At 27.2% G+C, this 21,817-nt stretch overlaps 3 protein-coding genes across 7 annotated transcripts in view; 1 reads left to right on the forward strand and 2 right to left on the reverse strand.

The window, feature by feature from the left end:
- The window catches only part of LOC130673635 (uncharacterized), a 114,669-nt gene that overhangs the window by 26,775 nt on the left and 66,077 nt on the right, over positions 1-21,817 (forward strand). For 4 of the 5 annotated variants that reach the window (XM_057478732.1, XM_057478733.1, XM_057478734.1 and 1 more), the window contains exons 1-3: positions 15,704-15,892; positions 15,958-15,987; positions 16,057-16,157. In XM_057478732.1, the coding sequence (XP_057334715.1) occupies positions 15,719-15,892; positions 15,958-15,987; positions 16,057-16,157 (305 nt within the window). In that variant the 5' untranslated portion in view covers positions 15,704-15,718. Of the gene's footprint in view, positions 1-15,703; positions 15,893-15,957; positions 15,988-16,056; positions 16,158-21,817 lie in introns of those variants that run through there. The other variant, XM_057478735.1, reaches the window with a different exon arrangement.
- On the reverse strand, positions 1,083-14,268 carry LOC130673637 (fatty acyl-CoA reductase 1-like). The gene is made up of 10 exons (XM_057478743.1): positions 14,144-14,268; positions 13,804-14,011; positions 12,941-13,189; positions 12,711-12,856; positions 12,511-12,620; positions 11,933-12,125; positions 11,211-11,459; positions 9,392-9,568; positions 9,225-9,305; positions 1,083-1,616 (listed from the first exon to the last, which is right to left on the reverse strand). Exons 2-10 carry the CDS (start codon positions 13,999-14,001, stop codon positions 1,505-1,507), a joined length of 1,515 nt encoding a protein of 504 aa, XP_057334726.1. The 5' UTR covers positions 14,002-14,011; positions 14,144-14,268; the 3' UTR covers positions 1,083-1,504.
- Positions 18,056-19,729, reverse strand: LOC130673640 (uncharacterized). The gene is made up of 2 exons (XM_057478747.1): positions 19,530-19,729; positions 18,056-19,089 (listed from the first exon to the last, which is right to left on the reverse strand). The coding sequence occupies exon 2, from the start codon at positions 19,056-19,058 to the stop codon at positions 18,150-18,152; it is 909 nt and encodes a 302-aa protein (XP_057334730.1). The 5' UTR covers positions 19,059-19,089; positions 19,530-19,729; the 3' UTR covers positions 18,056-18,149.

Below are 21,817 nucleotides of genomic sequence, written 5' to 3' on the forward strand. Positions count from 1 at the left end.
TAAAAAAAATTATCATAAAAGGAAAGTTACAAAAAAAAATCAAATCGGGATTAAATTGTTATTGCTAGTATATCTATTTATTATTAATGTATAGATATGTTAGCAATATTAATTTAAACCTGGATAAAAATAAACCCGATTTGAAAAACTGCCCCTTAAATTTTAGCCTACCACACAAATTATAGAAACAATTTAACCTCAATGAATCAGTCTAAAATTCCCATGCAAGAGTAGAACTTACTCAACACATTTGCGCTTGAGGTGTTCGATAATGAAATTCAGTCATCATACCATAACAAATGTATAATTATAATCATACATATTTATGAATATCGAGACGCAGAATTTCCCGTGATCGCGCGTCAGTTATTGTCTATCCTACTTCGGTTAAATGCAATCTCTTAATTTTACTGTCATTTGGTCAACTCTGTCTTTACAATCATTATTATTATTATTATTATTATTATTATTAAATTATTTATTTATTTCCAATGTATAGATTACATTTGTAACTTTTTGCATTTTTTTCTTTGCTTATAATCTAGAGTAATTAAATTCTTTGTAATATTTTGAATGTTCTGCTTTTATACTTTCCCTGATTGAAAGAAAAGATTTGCAATGTTAAATGCCCATAAGAAGGGCGATTCTAAAGTATTCAAAAGCATTAAAAAGTATTTAAAATTTTTTTTTTCGAATCGTTTCAAATCGTTTCTTTTAATAAGGGTTGGTTTATCAAATATCACGTCATTTTCATCACCTCTTATAACCACAAACACAACCGTCCTGCTTTCCTGGCACTAGAACTTCGGTTATTCCACGTAGTTGTCCTCTCCGTTGACTTGCTTCTCAAAAGTTCTCAGATATGAGCATATTTTTTCATCTGGCTCATTTCTAAGTGTTTGTGTTATTAGAAGCATGTACAGGTCTGCTTCCACCGCTTGTCCTTTCCATGTCTCCACATATTTTCTTGTCTCTTATTATTATTATTATTATTTTTATTATTTTCATATATTTATGGGTTATATTTTTAAATCTGGGTAAAACTTGCTCATAATAAAATAACAGAATTAAGTTTTTAAATTTATCATTTATTTATTAATACTTACAGAAGTGGAACAAAAAATTAATTTTAAAATAATCATTTATGAGATTAAAATCTTCTCATTCGAAATAAAAAAATTTACCAACTAAAAAATTTCAATTAATTTAAGACAAAAAATTATTTAATCAATTGCGTACTAATATTTTTATATGGAGCGACAGTTCCAATTAATGAACACGACCAGTAAATGAACATCATTTAATTTTTTACATCATTTAGATTCTAATCACAATTACATGAAAAAAATACTTCATTGCTGTCAAATTGACGACTTTTAGAACTTAAGTTCTAATTTTGTTGAATCCTTCTTTAATCAAAGATTTGAATACGATCGTCCATTCATTCGCTGGTTAAAAGTGTTCCTTTACTGGCTCAGTCATTGTATTAATAATTTTATGAACTTTAATAATCATAAAAAACATTTAAAATATAGGAATGTATATCATATTCATAAATAAACCAGGTGATGGATAAGAAAAGTAAACCCTTGAATATCCTGTCAATCCAGGTCATTCTGAAATTTTAAGAAAAAAAAAACATTGGTTAATTTTTATTTGCATAAAATCGAAATAATTACTTATTGTCGGATGATTAATTACGTCACTGTTGAAATAAATCATAAATGATGATTACATATAAAAATTATCACAATTTTTCTTGTCTATCAGACATTCTGTCGTGATTGATTATCTTTGCCATAACTTCCTTATTTATACTTAGAATATATAAATATTAAAAATTTGAAAAAAAAAAAAAAAAAAAAAAAGTTAGTCTAGAAGTATTACTTTTTGTCGATTAAACTTTTTAGTAACATATTCTAATATCAAATTACATACGAATTAATTATTTAACATGAAAAATTATTAATTTTTTTTTTTATTCAAAAAAATCGGGGAAAAATGAGATAAGATAAAAGCCCCTATACCCGCTCAGTACCATTAGTCGCTCGATTAAACTGTTTAATGCGTTTTTTATAATTTTTATAGACAAATTTCAACTAAAAAAATTATTATTGATATAATAATTATTTGTGAATCTAAGTGTATTAAAATATAATGTATCAAATTATTTTATAATAAATTATAAATTTAAATTAAGTGACTGTTTTCAAAATCGCGCTCAGCCGTGCATTTTTTACTTTGACGTTCGTTCGTTAGATTAAATTTAGGTTACGTCAAATTTTTTAAGAATTGTGATAACTACCCAAACAGACCTAAATTACGGTAAGTTTACGTTACGGTAGATTACGGTAAACCCACCGTAAATTACGGTGGATTTACCGTAATGTACGGTAGGTTTACCGTAATTTACGGTATTCCACCGTAAAATACGGTGACACGGTAATCTGCCTGAATTTTTACGGTAGATTTACCGTTTTCTGCAGTAAATTTACAATAAAAATACCTTAGTTTACGGTAAACCCACCGTGATTTACCCATTTACCGTAAATTACGGTAATTTACCTATTCCATGGTTGATTTGCGGTAATTGACAGTAAAAATGCCGTAAATATACGGTGAATTCGGTCTGCTAGGATATATCTTATCAAATATATTTTTAAAATTCATGAATTTTATATTATGAAAGAACAAAGTTATATAATTTATAAATTATTTTCCAAATTAATAAACTTATCGTAGTTCAATTAGTATTGTCTTTGAGCGACTATAGGGCCATATGTTGATCGAGTAATGGTACATCACAACTTTTAGTGAGCGTCTGTGGGTACACTCAAGGACCTTGTTTAAGAAATAAATAATAATTAATTATCAACATTATTCTTCAAACTAAAATTTTATTCTAATAATTAAAACTACAAAACATAACTATAAAAAAAAATATGGTTTTTCATTTAATTTATTAATTTATATTAAGTAATTTAATCTCACTCCAATGAAAAGTGAGCGGGTATAGAGGCTTTTACCTTATCTAAATTAAAAAACAAAGTCATTTGTATTTGTAGTGTCTAGGAAACTGTAGGGTAATTTGGCTACCCCAGGCCGTGGACAAATTTTTACAAAAAAAATCCTATTCGTTCTGAAAACATTTTCTATTTCATTATTTTCTTAATTTTATGGTCAATTTACTCCTTCGTTAACTTGGACCCCGCAAATAAAAGTTTTTTAACAAAATTTTTTTCTCTTTATTTTAATGTCATCTTATAAGACCCTTATTAAAAGAAACGATTTAAAACGATTAGAAAAAAAAAATTTTAAATACTTTTTAATGCTTTTGAATACCTTGAATACTTTTGAATCGCTCTTCTTATGGGCATTTAACATTGCAAATCGTTTCTTTTAATCAGGGTATTTTACCCCAGATTCTCAGTTGATTAGATACATTTTTATAAAACTTTTTCCTCCTTACAATTATGTAAAATATTTCCCGGTTTATAATATCAATATAAACAGCGATATGTAAATAAGTATGAATAAAATCTCTAGGGTAGAAATCATAGATGCAACAATATCGCTAGGGGATATCATACTAGAGCACGACGGCCCCCTTAAGCCAATATTTATTTTTTTTAGCACGGCGGATCCTCTCCGAAAATTGGAAAAAATTAACTCACTGATTATCCATCTCAATTAGTGTGATAAAATAGATTTTCATTCTCGAGCAAATGTCTTTTTCTAAAAACCTTTTAGAAATTTTTTTTTTTAAGAGAAAAATTCTAAATTACATCAATTTTATAAATCTAGATTATGGAAAATAAAATTTTTTTTTTTTAATATTTCTTAGAGGGTCCGTCGTGCCCTGAATGGTTCATTCTACCCCACTCTCCCCTATGTATACTCTTGTATTTTATTGAACTAAACTATTCAAATTTCAAAGAAATTATTCCTACAATCAAATCTATGATACTGGAATTAGCCGACGTCTAATAACGTTTTGATTTTTTTTAAATCGATAAATTTAAAAAAAAAATATTTGAAAATATTGCACTTGTAGTTTTTTTAATTTTCTACATGTGCATAGTTTTTTTTTTTTTTTTTTTTAAATTAAATTGTTTAGAAAAATTTAAAAACTTCTAATTGTCTGCTAAGCTCAGGGTCATTCAAATCTTGTGTTCTCATATTTGATAATTTTTTTTTCACGTTTTATAATAAATAATAATAATAATACATGACTTTTAATTTATTATTAATTAGCAAATTTACATTTTTATTTGAAGTTTATTATGCATTCAAAGATTAATAAAACCAGTTGTACTATACTTCAAGGTCATTGCTAGAATCAATTATTGTTTATCTGCCTGTACCATCATATACATATATATGACAATGAGCATGTATATTTAGATTTTAAAATGAGAGACGCAAAAAAAAAAAAAAAAAAAAAAACAGAATTACAAAATATAAATATCAAATTATTCTTATTATAAATAAAAATATATTTTCAATCTATTGACTACAAAATAACGAAATATGTCTTATTTCTTATATGTATACATTAATATAAAAAAAAATTGTTAACAAAATTTTGCTCAACCAAGCGATCGTTTACTCAACTACGCCAAAAGTTTAAATAAATAATCGAACGGTCGAGTGATCGAGTGAACCAGAGTCCGCAATATGAGCTGATATTTTCTCAGTAAGTTAATGACAATTAAAAAAATTAAGTCAATTTTAAATTATCATTATTATTGTTATTATTGTTATTATTATTATTATTATTATTATTATTATTATCATTTTAAAACAATAAATAAACTCCAAGTATTATGAAAAATAATAAATAAAATGAATTATTGGTAATTGTCTTTCTGCTTATCAGTAATTCAAAGTGAAAAATGTACTGTAATTGCTATATTTATTGCACTAACTAATTAGTGACGCAATTGATAATAAAATAAAAAAAAAATAATGATAAAAATTCAACAAACCTGTTCCAGACAAACTAAAAATAACAATGTTGGAAAATCCAAAATTGCACACCTCAATCGCTCATTTTATTTTTAATCATTACTTTTTTTTTTATTATGAATTTTTATTCAACTTTTAAATTATTAATTTGATTTTTTTATTTCTTAATTCCAGTTTAATTTTTTTTTATTTAAAATTTATCTCAATATCCCGCATTTTTGTTGTAGATGTCGCTCTTTTTTTTTCAATCTTACTGTTTTACACTAGTGCTGCTGCCAGTGGTTGATGGGGAGAAAAAAAGAAAAAAGAAATTTGCTTTTGTAATATCAACAGTAAAAATAAAAAATGGCAGCTAAATTTTTCGTGAAAAATCAGTTTTATTATTTTATTTAATTACAATTAAACTAGACGGATTTAGACAGTGATTTTCAATAGGGTTCTTGTGATCAACAATCCGAAGATAATAAAAAAAGATTAGGCCGATTAATTGTGTCTATCAAGAGTTATTTGGTTTACTAAGTTTCATACAGGACAATTGACAACTCGTGTCACTGGGATTAAAATAATTTATATTTAAGTAATTGAATATTCAATCGGCTATTAGTAGCAGTTTCCAAAATTTCGATATCGGAAAAAATTTCGATATCGGAAAATAATCATAAAAATGGACATGATATTTTATGATTATTTTTTCCCATCCATTTCATTCATAGCAATAGCAAATATTCTATTTCATTGTTTTAAAATATTAATTTTTTTGCACTTCTCAAGTGCGAAAGCGCTGAGGGTGCTTTATGATCGCTCTAAATTTTTTGACTCATTTACTCACATTAAATTGTCTCTATACTCTTTGATTACAATAAAATGGGTCAAATTATATACTAACACGAAGACAATTTATTAAAGAATAATTTCGACCCAATCTTAAGTCGATTGATTATTCCATTAATTAAATATAAATTATTTTAATCTCAGTAACACGAGTTGTCAATTGTTCTGTATGAAACTTAGTAAACTAAATAACTGTTGATAGACACAATTAATCGGCCTAACCTTTTTTTTTATTATCTTTGGATGGTTGATCACAAGAACACTATTGAAAATCACTATCTAAATCGGTCTAGTTTAATTGTAATTATATAAAATAATAAAACTGATTTTTTACGAAAAATTTAGCTGCCATTTTTCATTTTTACTATCGTTATTATTACAAAAGTAAATTTTTTGTTCTTTTTTCGAAAATGTTTTATTTGGATAACTTTTAATTTGCTTGATGGATTGATTCCAAAATCTAATCAGCTCTAAAACTCTATAAGCCGCGTCGAATGCCACCTCAACCATCAAAATCGGTTCATTCGTTCAAGAGAAACCGTTGACGAAAGAATTCAAAAAAAAAATTTTCTTTGGTTTTTTTGAAATTTCTCAAAAACGGCTAAATAAATCAATTTCAAAATTTGATCAGCTTCAGAACTTGATAAAACGCGTCGATTGCCACCTCAACCATCAAGATCGGTTAATTCGTTCGCGAGATATCGTGGGAGAAGGAAATGCTAAAAAATGGTTTTTTACAAAACAATGGCATACAAAAGTATTTGCGAGCTCGAAGAGCTCGAAAATGTAATCACAAAATTTAAAAATTGAATAAAAATTCATAATAAAAAAAAAAAAAAAAGTAATGATTAAAAATAAAATGAGCGATTGAGGTGCGCAATTTTGGATTTTCCAACATTTTTTTTTTTTTATATTTAGACATATATTAAGAAAATCTAAGTCACGATTTCAAGTCAAGACGTTTTAAAAGTTTTTTTTTTTTCAAACACTTTTATATAAAAAATGACAGTTATGATCATTATGATGATAATTGTTGATTTATTTTACTGTAAACTTCTAAACAGATGATTAAGACAATTTTTAATTATACTTATTAAACATATCCTTGACTAATACTAGTAATATTGAATGTCAAGATCACATTTATACTCAAAGATAAAGAAAACAAAACAAATGTCGGATTACGAAATAGTAGAATTGATAAGAAAAAAAATAATCCGCCGTAAAATATTCCGCAGTTCAGGAGGTAAATGACTCAAATAACATGTAATTTTTTTAATTTTTGGTCTATGGTCAATCGGGAATTTTTCAAAAATGTCTGCGGAATTTTTTTATCGAGTAATCGCAATTTCTCACTGATTAAAGTTTTAAATGTCATTCAAATGGATTCATTTATTCAAAACATATCAAAAGGCAACAGACACCGACGTTATCGTAAAAGTTTAAAAGAAAATTCTAAAATTCAAAAATGTCAAATTTAATAAAAATTCACATTTAAATCAGTAGCTTTCTTTTTTTACAATTTTGATTTTCATTCTAAAACCCAAAAATACAGAAGACTTTGATTTTTAATTAGCTTCTATTAAATACCTTTCAAAATATTATTAATTTGTAAAAAAAAACCATCGAAATTAACAGAACAGTTGAAGGTATTCCCCAGAAAAGTTGTGGGTATTTTTTATTATAAAAATAATAATAAAATACGGTCATAAAAAAAGTCCCACCCATCGCAATAATCATAAGGTCATGAAAAATAATTATTTACATGTGTATTAAATTTTTATTTTTTTTTTTTTCTATATTCTATTTCTGTACGGGATTTCCCGAGTGGCGAGGCCATCACCTCTAATTCACAATCAAGTATATCGCGTATCGCGTATTATATATTGCATTTGATGTGTAGGCGGTAGAAAAAAATAAATAAAAAAATATCGCATTGTCATGCACGTGAGGACGAAAAATTTATTATTTATTTATTTATTTAATATTGATATGTTTATTATACAAAAACTTTCCATCACGTTTTTCTCGTCTCTGCGTAAAAGTGCAGTGACCTCAAAAATTAGCCCGAGTATTTGACCTAGTTTTGTTTGTTGACGACACGACCGCGATCGATCAAACATGTTATCAAAACGCCAAGGGACAAAATTCTATTGTCAACCCTAAGATATTCTTAGTCACTGACAGTTCTTTCATTACGAATAATCTAAATCAAACCTGTTATCACAATCATTATTACCATTACTTCTTTTTTAGTCTAAATTTGTAACTTAGAATATATATAAGATTCAAAAATGAATATATTCTTTCATTATAAACCTTGATAGTGAACGTGTCAAATATATAAAATGTAAGTCTTAACTCTCGTGAGATTCTGATTCACATCTAATATGCTTATTTTTTTTTATTCACTGCACGTATATTTATATACTTTCTGAGACGCTGGGATTTCCCTTTCAGTGCAATGCTTATCATATAAATGTTCTTTTTTTTTTATTTTTATTTTTATAAATAAATCAACTTGATTAAATTGCAAATACGTGATTTGTATATGTCATTGACATTCTGATAAATTACTTTGTTGTAATAAAGATTATCAATTTAATTAAATAATCGTTAAAAAAAAATTATCAAGATTTTTATTAACATTTTTTGACTTCCCGCTAAGAAAATTAGAAATTTTCAAAAAAAACGGGAAGTTAATGGTTTCGGTCCGATTTTCGGAAATCGAATTTCTAAGAGATCTTGACTATGTATGTACGTACGTACGTATGTATGTAAATTATTCTGTAACTTTTGAACGGATCAACCGATTTTGATCTCCAAGGTGGCATTCGATGCAGCTTATTAATTCCTACAAACTGTGAAAAATTGAGCTTGATATTCCAAAAATTTAATTTTTTCTAAAATGTTTTTTTTTAATAACTTGTAATGTGCTCGATGGATTAATTCCAAAATCAACTGGGCTCTGAAACTTTATAAGCCGCGTCGAATGCCACCTCAACCATCAAAATCGGTTGATTCGTTCAAGAGAAACCGTTGTCGAAAGAAATAGAAAAAAAATTTTTTTTTGTTTTTTTGAAATATCTCAAAAACGACCAGATAAATCAATTCCAAAATCTGATCAGTTCTAGAACTCAATAAAATACGTCGATTGTCGCCTCAACCATCAAAATCGGTTTATTCGTTCGCGAGATATCGTGGGAGAAAGAAATGCTAAAAACGGTTTTTTTCGAAAACAATGGCATACAAAAGTATTTTCGAGCTCGAGGAGCTCGACAATAGCGGGAAGTTTTAGGGCTGGTCCGGAGGGTCAACCGATAGACAGATTTTTGTTGTTGTTGTTGTTGTTGTGAATTCAATAATTCGAGTGATTTTTGTAACAATATCTATTGAGTAGTGATAAATAATTAAAAAAAAAATACCTGTTTAAGTGCGACCTTGTAGCAGATGTATTGTCTAATTTTTCATTGAGAAGATATTTTTTTGCACCCGTCAAACAATTTCTGTAGAATTAATAAATATTGATATTTATTATTTTAAAGAAAAAAAAAATATAAATAATAATGACAATATATGAATAAATACATACTGAAAGTAGTATGCTACATCAAAAGTAGCGTAGTCGAATTGAAAGTCTTCTAAATCTGATGGTGAAACGTCGGATATCAATCCGAACATATTTTCATTTTTAAACTGCCATTCGTGAGTTAGAAAATGCGACAAAGCTGTATTTGCAATATAAACTCGTCTTTGTAACTTCGCTAGCCTAATTCAAAATATTAAAGACAATAAACACTTTTCAGTAAAGCTCAATTGAATCGTTAATTTTAAAAAAGACACATCTGAAAAACTTATTAATTGCATAATTTTCATCTCTAATTGAGTGGAATTTATTAACTATCACTTGAACATTAAGTTACTCTAGAAAATGGATAAAAAAAATAGGTAGCCGGTCATAATGTTCGATACAATAAAACACTAGGCAATAAAATCTCATCAATTTGATCCCTACAAAAATATTCCAAACAAAAAAACAATAAAATTTAATAAATCGTCAATAATTGTCACAGATTTTTGTAGGAAATCTAAAGAATCCTAATAAATTATGTACCTGAAGATCGGAACGTTTTTCGCGCAACGAAAATGAAAAATTTATGTAATTTAACTGCTCAAGGGGTAGTTGAGGGTGGCCTGCAATTTTCAGCTGACATACTAGCGCGTGTACGAAATATTTAAAAACTCTAGATCCAGTAGACTTCTTACTTGTCATTTTGTTTTCTGATTTTCGTTTCGCGAAAAACGTTCTGATCTTCAGGTACATAATAAATCAGCATAAATCCTGATAAAACATCATGTACCTGAAGATCAGAAAGTTTTTCGCGCAACAAAAATGAAAAAATTTATATAATTTGACTTCTTAAGGGGTAGCTCCGGAGGTTGGGGGTGGCCTAAGATTTTCTATAAAACCAAATGTGTAGTCGAAATTAACACACTTGCCAAATAACATTGAAACGATATAAGCAATCTATAGACATTTAACACATCATGGAACGTGTTTTAAGTGGCTTCATTAAACTATAGCGTTGTCTCTGACAAAAATATTATGTTAAAATAATACACTTGTAACACACTTGCTATTAGAGTGCGTGAACTTTTTGGAATTAATGAAAAATTTTTTCAGAAAAAAGCTATTTTTTCGTATTGGCTTTTGAAATTATAAATAAACATGTGCATTATTATAAGATATCTTTCAAATGTATTCATGTCAACATCTAAGGGAAAAAAATTATACGAAAGTGATAGTACATATGTTGATACAAATATGACACAATCATATTTACAATGACAGGGTATTAATTTGTCTGTGTGATTAATAACAAGAAAATCTTCATATTGTTATTGTTAACTTCAATATTTTTTTAATTTATCTATTTCTCGTATTCTCTAGCTTCTTTCTGGATATTTCTTTCTCTGTCCGTTGAAATATCCAGTATACACCGGTTTCACTATCACAACAATTATATAGATATCGATACATTATAGCATTTGTTAGTGCTCTAATACGCGTTGACTCGTCTAATTAACATAATCGACGGCGTTCTATGCTTAGGAATTGACAGAGATACTAAAAAGTAAAAAAGGATAATAAAATATACATAATATACATAAATTAAAATTTGCAGAGAAAAGTGTCTGATTTATATTATTTTCGATCAGACTTTGCGCTTACAGTCTTACAATCTGCGCAAAGAGCTTTTTCACCAAAAAAGGTGTATTCACATCCGAAAAGAGCATATACGTAAAAAAAACGTAAATGTTAAATCATAAGAGATGCGCCCTCTTTAAAATTGACGATTCAATTGATTGTTTGATTGAATATTTATAAATTAACTGCGTAATATACATACATTGGTTTATGTCCACTCAAAGTTAGAATAGCGTCAAGTAATAGAGCTGGTAAAAGATGTGTAAGTAATACCAGTGTATAGTAATATAAATTGTTGGTAGTATAACTGATAGATGGTCGCCAAATAATTCCTTCAAGTGGATTTTTTGATGCACACAGCAAAGCCATACGTTTAATTTCATCAACAGATAGATTTTTCATATCTGCTGAAGAACAATTGTACACGTGTACAGAAGGATCTCTAGTTATACTAAACAGTAAAATATTTATTATTAGTAGTAAATAAAACTTGATGAAATTAAATATGCACTAATCAATCGCTCGTGTTTAAATCGAGATATTAGTGATCGAAATGAATCATTTTCTTATATTTAGTCAAAATTAGTAAGTAAATTTTGAACAATCTTTACTTTATCAACCGCTAATACATTCGTGACTTAGTTTTAGTCATTTAAAATGACGCGTGATGTCGCTTTCTCTCGAAAGACATCGAAACAAAGATAATTACTAATCAAGTTTAACTATCAAACTTTTTATTAATTTTTTGATTATGAAACAATAAATATTTTGGGCAGATTTTAAATATAGACGAACGCTAATCGTTCCAATTAAATATCAGGATAGCAAAGAAAATTTTATCAGTAAAATTTGGAGGTTAGGTCAGAAAACTTAAAATGCTTTGCGATTGAGGTGTGCATCTAAAGAATAATAAAAATAAAGTACGTTTTTATTCCTCGTTTCCAACTTGCAACGATCATAGCTTTGATAGCAACATCAACAGGAATAAAATCAGCTCTTAATTTAGGATCACCATAAACAACTCGTAAAACTCCTTTACCTCCGCCTACCATCAGTCCTACTGGACCATTAAAATTATCTACCCATCCGGCAACTGGTTCTTTCAACGTTGATATAACTGACAAAAAAAAGTTATTTAAATTTAAAAACATCTATTCCACTTAAGCGTAAGATCAAAAATTAAAAAGCAAAATTTTCTGCAATAAACTCTTCAGATTATGAAAATTTCAATTTCAAAATTGATGTCAGTGATGTAAACCACGTAAACAATTGTTGAAATAATTTGATTCAACATCAAATTTTGATGTTTTAGGGACGTAGAGTATCAACTTTTTTTCTCAAATTTATGAATAGTTTGACATTTAGATGAGCGTGAAATTTGAAACGTTAATTTTTACGGATGTTTTACATCATTCTGTTATCAAAAGTTTAATTTTTGAACTTAGACTCAAATTATATATACAAATTTATTAGTAATGAAATCAGTGAAAATATCAAATTACCAATTGACGGTCGAAATACTACAGCCGGTATCGCGTGTGAATAATCACTAATAACTCGTTCAGCTAAACGTTTTGTAAAAGTATAAGTATTTGGAAAACTTCCCAAAAATCTATGTAAACAAAAAAATAAATAAATTCGTTAATAAATAAATTCAATAACATAATAATAATTATTTACGTTCGTAAAACTCTTGGATTACTTTGGTGTAAAAGTTTTAAGCAATTCCTCATCTAAAGTCTCGGCAATTTTAATTGTTTTTTTCCAATCGGTGTCAAATGGATACAATTTTTCTTCGACAACCGGTTTATCAGCTTGATTATAAGTTGTACTGACGTGCATAAATGACTTGTAAATAAATCAAATTCATTGAAAAAATTATTGTTATTATTATTATTATTATTGAATAGTAATTTTAAAACTCAAACTTACAACGAGTTTTTTCATTTGGGCTGCAAGAATACACATATCTCTAGTAGATCTAGTATTTGTAAAAACAGCTGCTTTTAATGGGTCATCAAATCTAACACTAGCAGCAACATGAAAAACGATAGAAACTCTTTCAATTAAAACTTTTCGTTCAAAATCAGGAATCCCTAAGCCTTCTTTCATCGTATCGCCTTCGATGGGAACAACTTTATCGATTGCAGAAGGTCTTTCTTTTCTCAATCTATCATAAAGCTTAAATATAAAACTTTAAACATATATTTAAATATATAATGATCTCAAAAAGGGGATGAAAGTGTTCAAATCGAATAATTCGAAAACTTTTATTGCTCGTCAATTTTTTAACTATTCGGCAATTTTCAAGTTATCCGAACTATTTACTTAATTTTCGAATTATTCGAAGTTCTTGCCAGCTCAAATTATTTGAATTATTCAAATTACTGGTCAGTTTTCGAATTATTTGAAAAACTCTTCAACTTTTAATTATTTATAAATTTTTATTCGATTGGAATTCAAATTCCCGATTCAAACTTGGAGCGTAAAATTTTTATCCAACCAGTGATAAATTGTAAAAAAATTTCTCACAATTTATGAATAGTTGAGATTTTTGAAAAATTCAAAATTGTACGAATACTTCGAAAACTCACATACAGTTCAAAATTTTACAAATAATTTGAATTTTTCGCATAACTTGAGAACTAACGAATGATCCGAATATTCAAATTGTCCGGTTCGAATTTCGAATCGAACGTTACTATTCGATTCGATACAAACAATTTGTAAATTCGAACTATTCACACATCCTAATTTGAAGGTGATATTTTTGCACACTTTTTTTTAACACTCACCGGAAGACTTAATAATTGACGTACTCTATTATCAATAGATATTCCTTTTTTTGGTCTCATTAAAACAAATATTTCACGCACTTCTGGACAAGATCTTAATAATTTTTCCACAAGAACTTTACCCATAAATCCAGTAGCTCCTGTTATAAAAACACTCTTTCCAGCATAAAATGCAGGAATTGAATTCGTTTGATCCATTTTTGTTTATCTAGATTTTCATTTCAATTAAATAATTAATATCATAAATCGTAATTACGGTCAATTATAGTAACTACAATCTATTAAAATAATATTGAATACGGAAAATTTTGTCCAGATATAAATTTTCATAAAAACTTACACTTATTAATTTTAAAAAACTGATGAAAAACAACTAATAGAGTAAATCGACTCCTGAGAAACTAAAATTCAAATGACGTTAGATCGCTGAAAGAAGTGTCAATGGCGATTGTAATGAACCGGATGTGATATGAAATAAATTTGAATATATTGAATTTAAGGTCAAAGTTTACCGAGAATTAACAATAAATCTTATATGGTAATACAGTACGTACTTATTGAAATATGTTAAATATCGTTATATATATTTCTTTTATTTATTTGGTAATTGAAATTTTTCATTCTCACATAATTCTGAATATAATTATTTAACAATAAAAAACTTTACTATTTATAAATTCAGTGGTGGCTCCGGAAATAAGTCTCTTTAGAATGTTATACAAAATTTTGAAATCATCTAAAACATAATAGAAAACTTTTGATCCTTTGTGAGTATTTCAAAAAATTTTTAAACTTTTAGGAATATTTTGGAATCGTTTGAAACTTTTCCAAAAACTACTATACTTTCTGTAACATTTTAAGCTTCTGAAATACTTCAGAAATTACTAGCAAATTTCAAACCTTTTTTTGTATATTTCAGAAAATCTCGGAATTCTTTAAAACATTTCAAAAATTTTTGAACACTAAAATTTCAGAACATTCAGGGACCGTTTGAAAAAATATAGATCCTTCGGAAATACTTTAGAAAATTCTAGAAAGCTTCAAATAATTTCTAACACCGATACATTTTAGGAAATACTAGAATTTTGAGGAATATTTCAAAAATTCCAAAACTTACTGAAACATCCCTTACGAAAAAATATAAATCCGGGAATATATGACGACAAAATATAAGCTGGATATATATTATTTTGCCGGAATATATATATTTTTTCATGAGGAATTTCCAAAAATTTCAGACCCTTTTGTGAATATTTCGGAAAATTTTAAAACTATCTCTATAAAATTCAAAAAAATTGTCAGCTATCTACTGCATTTGAAAAAATTCAGGGATCTTTCGAAAAATTGTAGAATCTTCAGAAAAAAAAAAAAAAACGAAGTTTGATTAATTGAAATTCATTAATTATTTTGTTTTTCAATGTCAACTCAAAAAACAAATTATTTAAAATATTATTTCAAATGTCTGATTAACAAAAATTTTAATTAACATAAATAATTACCGTTTAATTAAAAAAAAATAAAACGAGTATTTTTGAACTTGAGACATATTTATGTCATAAATATTTATACAGAAATCTATGATTCATTAGGTTACACGTCGCTCCGAATTGCTTTTTGTTATTTATTTAAATCCACAAGTATAAAGTATGAATAATCGTACCTATAGTGTTAATTTATATTAATTACGTACAAATTAAAAATTTTTACAAGATAATATTTATTTATCATATATATCACTTTGACGTTAAATAATATTATTTATTTTGAGTATTTTAAAAAGTAATAATTTACAAATTGGAAGCACTTAATTAATAATTAATTAATTAAAAAAATTATTCGAGGTTATGCAAATTTTATTATAATTAAAATCCTTCCTGGACTTAATTAAACAAAGAGGAGAGAAAATAATTAAACAATGAAAAGTTTTAATATTCATAAGAATGACAAAGAGGAGACAGAAAAGCTTAACGAGGAAGTGGAGAAACGCATGAATATTTTAAGTCGATCAACTTCATATGATGAATATGAAGAAGATAATACTCAAAAAAAATTCACGAAAATTACCCGTAGATCAAAATTTCAAAAAATTGTATTTTTCATTTTATTTTAATCATCATATTTAAATTATAGAAAATATATCATTTTATTTTTCAGTTTCAGCCGGAAAATTTGATAAATCATGAGGTAATTTTCATAATAAAAAAAAAAAGTTATAAGTTTTAACAAAACATATAAAATTTATGTGTTTGGCAGCCGAAAAAAAGAAAATTAAAAAAAAATAAAAAGAAAAAGTCAATGAAGGAACAGGAAAAATCGCGTGCTGCTGCTGTGTCTGCAGAAACAGAAAAGCAAAAGTAAGTAATAATTTTTCTATTTATTTTAATTAGTCAGTTATACCCAAAGAAAATAATACTTTTGTTAAAAATTTTTCTTGATTAAAGAATCCTATGAAATAATGAACGCTGGATTTTATGGAAATATTTATAGAAATTTACGAAATATAGGAATCTATAATTAACCCTTCGATGGTCGCGCTATGAGCGATTCCCCGCTTTTTTTCTTTATTTTGTAATGTAAAAAAAAAATTTTTTTAGCTTTCAACAATTCAGCTATTCCTTCTTTTATCTATTTAACATACATTAAAAGAGTTTCTAAAGTTATAATTATTTATATTAATTATACATTAAATAATAAATGTCGAATGAACGCCGAATCACGGGGATTCCCCGTGAGTGCGACCAAAGTAGACAGCGAAATTTTATTCTCAACGTTGCCACATATACGGAACCGAAATATAGAAAGCTAGTATGGCTGTCATAAATTGTCTATAGATTTGGCAACGCTGTAAGAAAATTAACATCACGGCGATTCCCCGCGACGCGACCAACGAAGGCGGGCAGAGAAACGCGACCAACAAAGGGTTAACCCCATAGAAAATAAGTTTCCTATCCAGGAATCCATGTAGAAAATTATCGGTAGTTAAATTTTTCTATAGAAAACCCATTTGGGAAACAATGAGCATGATCCTACATGGGGAGAAAATTAATAAAACGTTTCCAATAAATTATGTCCTTCATAGAAAATATTTTTGCAACTATTCAAAATTTCTTCATAATCATGGGGACCGTTTCCATAATCTATAGAATAGGCTTATGTACGCATATCAGAATCATTCCTATTATTTATAGGAGCTATTCCCATAATTATAGTAACAATTCCCATAATTTATGAAAGTTTCTACTATAATACTTCTTTTTCGTGAACTTTTGACTCTCCATTAAAAGTAATGATGTATGAATCGTTTATTTGAGAAACTACATAAGTCAAGAAGACAAAATTTTTCAGGAAACACAAAAAACATTTTTTTGGAAAAACTTGACATTAAAATAATAAATAAATAATTGAATACAATAATATTAGCGTCTCTGAAAAAGATTCCAACAAGAAAAATTTAATTTTTTAACAGAAACTACTTAAAAAAATTATTTAAAATTGATTGACTTATGGGGTTTCTCAACCAAACGGAAAAAAAAAGTTATAAAATCATTGTTTTTTTAAATGTTTCCACTCCAATCATTTATTACACTGATAAAATGAAGTATTAAATATGTATTTGAACTCTGAAACTCAGAAATTACAAAAAATTATAATTAATTTAAACATTTTAATTAGTCATATAACAGTCAACAATAAAACAACATTTGAAATTAATTTCCCAAAAAAACGCGAATTTTAAATAAAAAAAAAAAAAAATTATTTCTGTAAAACTAAAACTGCATATGTTCATTTGAGTCATTGACTGATGGGGTTTCTCAATTAAATGAAATTGCTGTCGCTCCGTTAATTTTTTTTTAAACGCTGATTTGATGCATATTTTTATTGATTTCTATGGAGGGACATCCAAAGAACCCAAAAATGAAAAAAACCCAATTTCGTAAAAAACATGACTTATGGGGTTTTTCAAATAAACGATTCATATACCATTTTTATTTCAGTCAAAAATGAGGTTAGAAAAGTTGATTTTAAACTATTTCTGGCCTTTTTTTTTCTTACCATAGATATTAATAGTTTTAAGTGAATCATTGATGTTTTCTTTGAATTCTCAAAAGTTTAAAAAAAGTTAATCGCTGTCAGGTTTCCAAGTTTAGAATACTTATCAATTTTTTTTACGAGTAACATCTAAAAATTCGTGCGCAATTGAAGAATTAATTGGGTATATTAAAGGTAAAAAATAGAAAATTTTAGAAAGTCATTCATTGAACATCATTGTTATTATTATTATAAAAAATATACATTGTAACTAAAAACAATTGGTATCGTTAATGTCAAGTACAGTAAAGTTTAGCTTACAGATCGTCTGGACATAAATATTCTAATCGATTATTTATTATATAGGCAATAGCTCTCTGTCTTAATATCGATGAATTATAAAGAATGCCTATTTTCATTAACATCTTTACATTATCAAATGTTAATTTATTACTCAGCAATATTGCACACACATCTTTTAATTTTGACAACTGATAAACTGAAGCGGCTTTGAATAATTTCAATGCCAATTCATTGTCAACAGTAGCTTCTTGTAGTTTACCATAATATATAAATAACAACAATTCCTTAATAACATCAACCTCGAGATCCGAAAGATAAATGCAATTTTCTTCTAATTTGACATCTTTTTCTAACATTTTTTCAAATACTTTACTCTCCGTCCGTAAAATAAATTTATGTGCTAGAAAATCGGTATCTTCAACTTTTATCTTAATGTCACTAGACTCGACTGTACAAAATTTCTGTATATTTGAGTATACAGATTCTGAGTATCGGAGATCATTGATAAATCCAAACCATATTATTGAACAGTTTATTTTAATCTGGTACACATGCTCATCAGAATCCGCTGGATTACAGTTTAACCCTAATTTCGAACATATATCAGAATTAGCAGGAATTGACATATCCTGAAAATAAACTGCATCTTTCCATTGTGATACATCTTCAAGTATAGTTGGCGTCCCAGGGACTGTAATTTTTACTATGGCATAGGCAACTTCTACTTCACTTTTACTAACTTTTACATTCACTCGAGTATTCCGGTAATTAATATACGCGGAAACTTTAAAGTCAACTTCAGGAACACAGTCTAAATGGAAAATATTTGAATCGACCCATCCTCGTTTTTTACTCAACTCTAGCTCACAGTCAAAAGAAATTTTGTTTTTTGATATCTCTGCTTCCATTGTCGATGATTCCATTTTGTTTCATGTAATTTTAAGGTTAGATTTCCTGCAAACAATGCAACCATCGATTAAATATGAGGTTATTTACGTACGCGTAAAAAAAAAGATTGGACCGAAATATGGTCAGATTCAGTTATATCTGATCAATTTTTACATGATTATTGGGCAGATTTCGGCATAACCATCAAAATCTGGCCGAATGTTGCGTGTAAATTTTCATATATATCCAGATCTGAACACATGAAAAGATCTGAGGACTAAATCTCGTCAGATCTAATATTTTTTCTAGGATAAAAATTATTATATTTCAACAATTTCATAGAAAAAATTAACACGCGTTTTTTTAATTAATTTACGTCAATAAGAACACAAAATTTTGTATTTAAAAGTTATTTTAAACGAAAGATAACCAATTAGCGAGTAAAATTTATCACCCGTGCCACCAAAGTTATTTAGTAAAATAATTATTTCAATATTTTTTCTTACCTTGTTGTCAATTTGTAGCAAGAACTTTTTTTTTCTAATAATTTAAAATTATCGTCAATTAATCTAAAAAATAACTAGATGCCAATACTATACAAGACAATTTTCTAAAGTGTTATAGACATTTTTTTTTACTCCTCATAGGCTAGTGTCCCAATAGAGTCACGTGACAGATGTTAGACATGACTAAATAGTCCTTAACTATCATTAGGTTTTCTTTTCAAATATTTTGTCTTGTGGGGATCTGAAGTCACAAACTTAGAAATCTAATGTATCGTCAGAGTCTCTGGTATCGTTAACCAAAAATAAGATGGCGGATTTTCTAAGCGGTTCTCTTATTTTGGAATTAGGAAAAATTTAAAAAGTTAATCAGCTCTAGTTGATAAAAACTTTCGGTTACTAGAAATTTTGTCTACCAGATTGCCATGAAAAAATAAAAAAAAATTAACCGTAATTTTCCATGTGTTGTCTATCATAATTATGAGATACAAAATTTTTCAAAAATAAAAAATTGATATCTTCTTTTTCTATTTTTTTTAACTAAAAATAAATGAGCCGTACTTCTGTATGTTACCAAAAAAATAATAGGAAATCTGTTCTAAGCGATAAAAATATTTATGTTGTTAAGTATAGCGTAAAAATTTTAAATAAGAAAAAAAAATAACTTTCTTTAGTAAATAAATTATTAATTTCTTAACTCAAAAGAATAAATTCTTATATAAACTCTGGAGGATAGAAGAATATGTGCGGGTGCCGTATTAATTGCCGGTATTATCAAAGGGAGCACCTATTGCCCTGACATCCTAGCGCAGATTCCTATATTAGTACCGTCACAGAGTAATAGATCTAAAAATGTTTTTTATCCGTCTTTTCCCAGATCAAACTTTGAGCAATCTTCCCCACTGTATAGACTTGTAACCATTTGTAGTAACATTATAGACATGCTGCGGAATCAATTGATTTTATACGTACGAGCTCTCCAATAACTGCAAATATTATAGCACGTATTATATCTAACGCCTCTTAGGCAACTTAGTTTAAGTACATCATAGATACTATATGAATCGTTTATTTGAGAAACTCCATAAGTCAAGAAGACAAAATTTTTCAGGAAACACAAAAAACATTTTTTTGGAAAAACTTGACATTAAAATAATAAATAAATAATTGAATACAATAATGTTAGCGTTTCTGAAAAAGATTCCAACAAGAAAAATTTAATTTTTTAACTGAAACTACTTAAAAAAATTATTTAAAATTGATTGACTTATGGGGTTTCTTAACCAAACGGAAAAAAAAGTTATAAAATCATTGTTTTTTTAAATGTTTCCACTCAAATCATTTATTACACTGATAAAATGAAGTGTTAAATATGTATTTGAACTCTGAAACTCAGAAATTACAAAAAATAATAATTAATTTAAACATTTTAATCAGTCATATGACAGTCAACAATAAAACCACATTTTAAATTAATTTCCCAAAAAAGCGCGAATTTTAAATAAAAAATAAAAAAAAATGATTTCTGTAAAACTAAAACTGCATATGTTCATTTGAGTCATTGACTTATGAGATTTCTTAATTTAACGAAATTGCTGTCACCCGGTTAATTTTTTTTTAAACGCTGATTTGATGCATATTTTTATTGATTTCTATGGAGGGACATCCAAAGAACCCAAAAATGCAAAAAACCCAATTTCATAAAAAACATGACTTATGGGGTTTCTCAAATAAACGATTCATATATTATATATTTTTTTGTATTTTGAATCTCTGTACAACTTATGGCCCTATCATTGGCATCTGCCGTTGGGCCTTGTTAAATAAAAATAAAATGAAATATAAAAATATTGAATTTAAATGATCAATAAATTTTTTCTCTTCAACAAAAATTACTCGTCTACTCTTTGAAAAGAAAATAATTTTTATTTTTTTAACGGAGTATTCTAGTGTAGAGGCATGAATGTCAGGTAATTTTTAAAGTGCTGTAAAAAAAAGGCAATCAATATTCTTACTATTCATTTTTTAATAAGTTATTTATTAAGATTTCAAGAATACAGAAAAAAATAAAAAAAATAAATTTTTTTAATTCCAAAAAGTAGCAGCTAATGAAGTAGGGGATCTAAAAAAATTGGCACGTGACCATACCCACGATTCCAACCCTTCTAGCAATCTGAAAAAAAAAAAAGATTATTAATCTAGAGTAATGTCGCAATGGCTGGAACTAGGGAAAAGTTGAAAAAAAATTTTTTAAGTTAAGGATTTAATTTAAAACTAGTTTAAAATAAATA

The sequence above is a fragment of the Microplitis mediator genome, chromosome 8, assembly GCF_029852145.1.
Source record: "Microplitis mediator isolate UGA2020A chromosome 8, iyMicMedi2.1, whole genome shotgun sequence".
NCBI lineage: Eukaryota > Metazoa > Arthropoda > Insecta > Hymenoptera > Braconidae > Microplitis > Microplitis mediator.

Coding starts and splice junctions, on each gene's coding strand:
- LOC130673637 (XM_057478743.1), bottom strand. CDS start 14,001: ATGGATCAAACGAATTCAATTCCTGCATTTTATGCTGGAAAGAGTGTT. Junction 13,190..13,803: donor GTCAATTATTAAGTCTTCCG/GTGAGTGTTAAA, acceptor TTTATATTTAAG/CTTTATGATAGATTGAGAAA. Junction 12,857..12,940: donor CCCAAATGAAAAAACTCGTT/GTAAGTTTGAGT, acceptor TTTATTTACAAG/TCATTTATGCACGTCAGTAC.
- LOC130673640 (XM_057478747.1), bottom strand. CDS start 19,058: ATGGAATCATCGACAATGGAAGCAGAGATATCAAAAAACAAAATTTCT.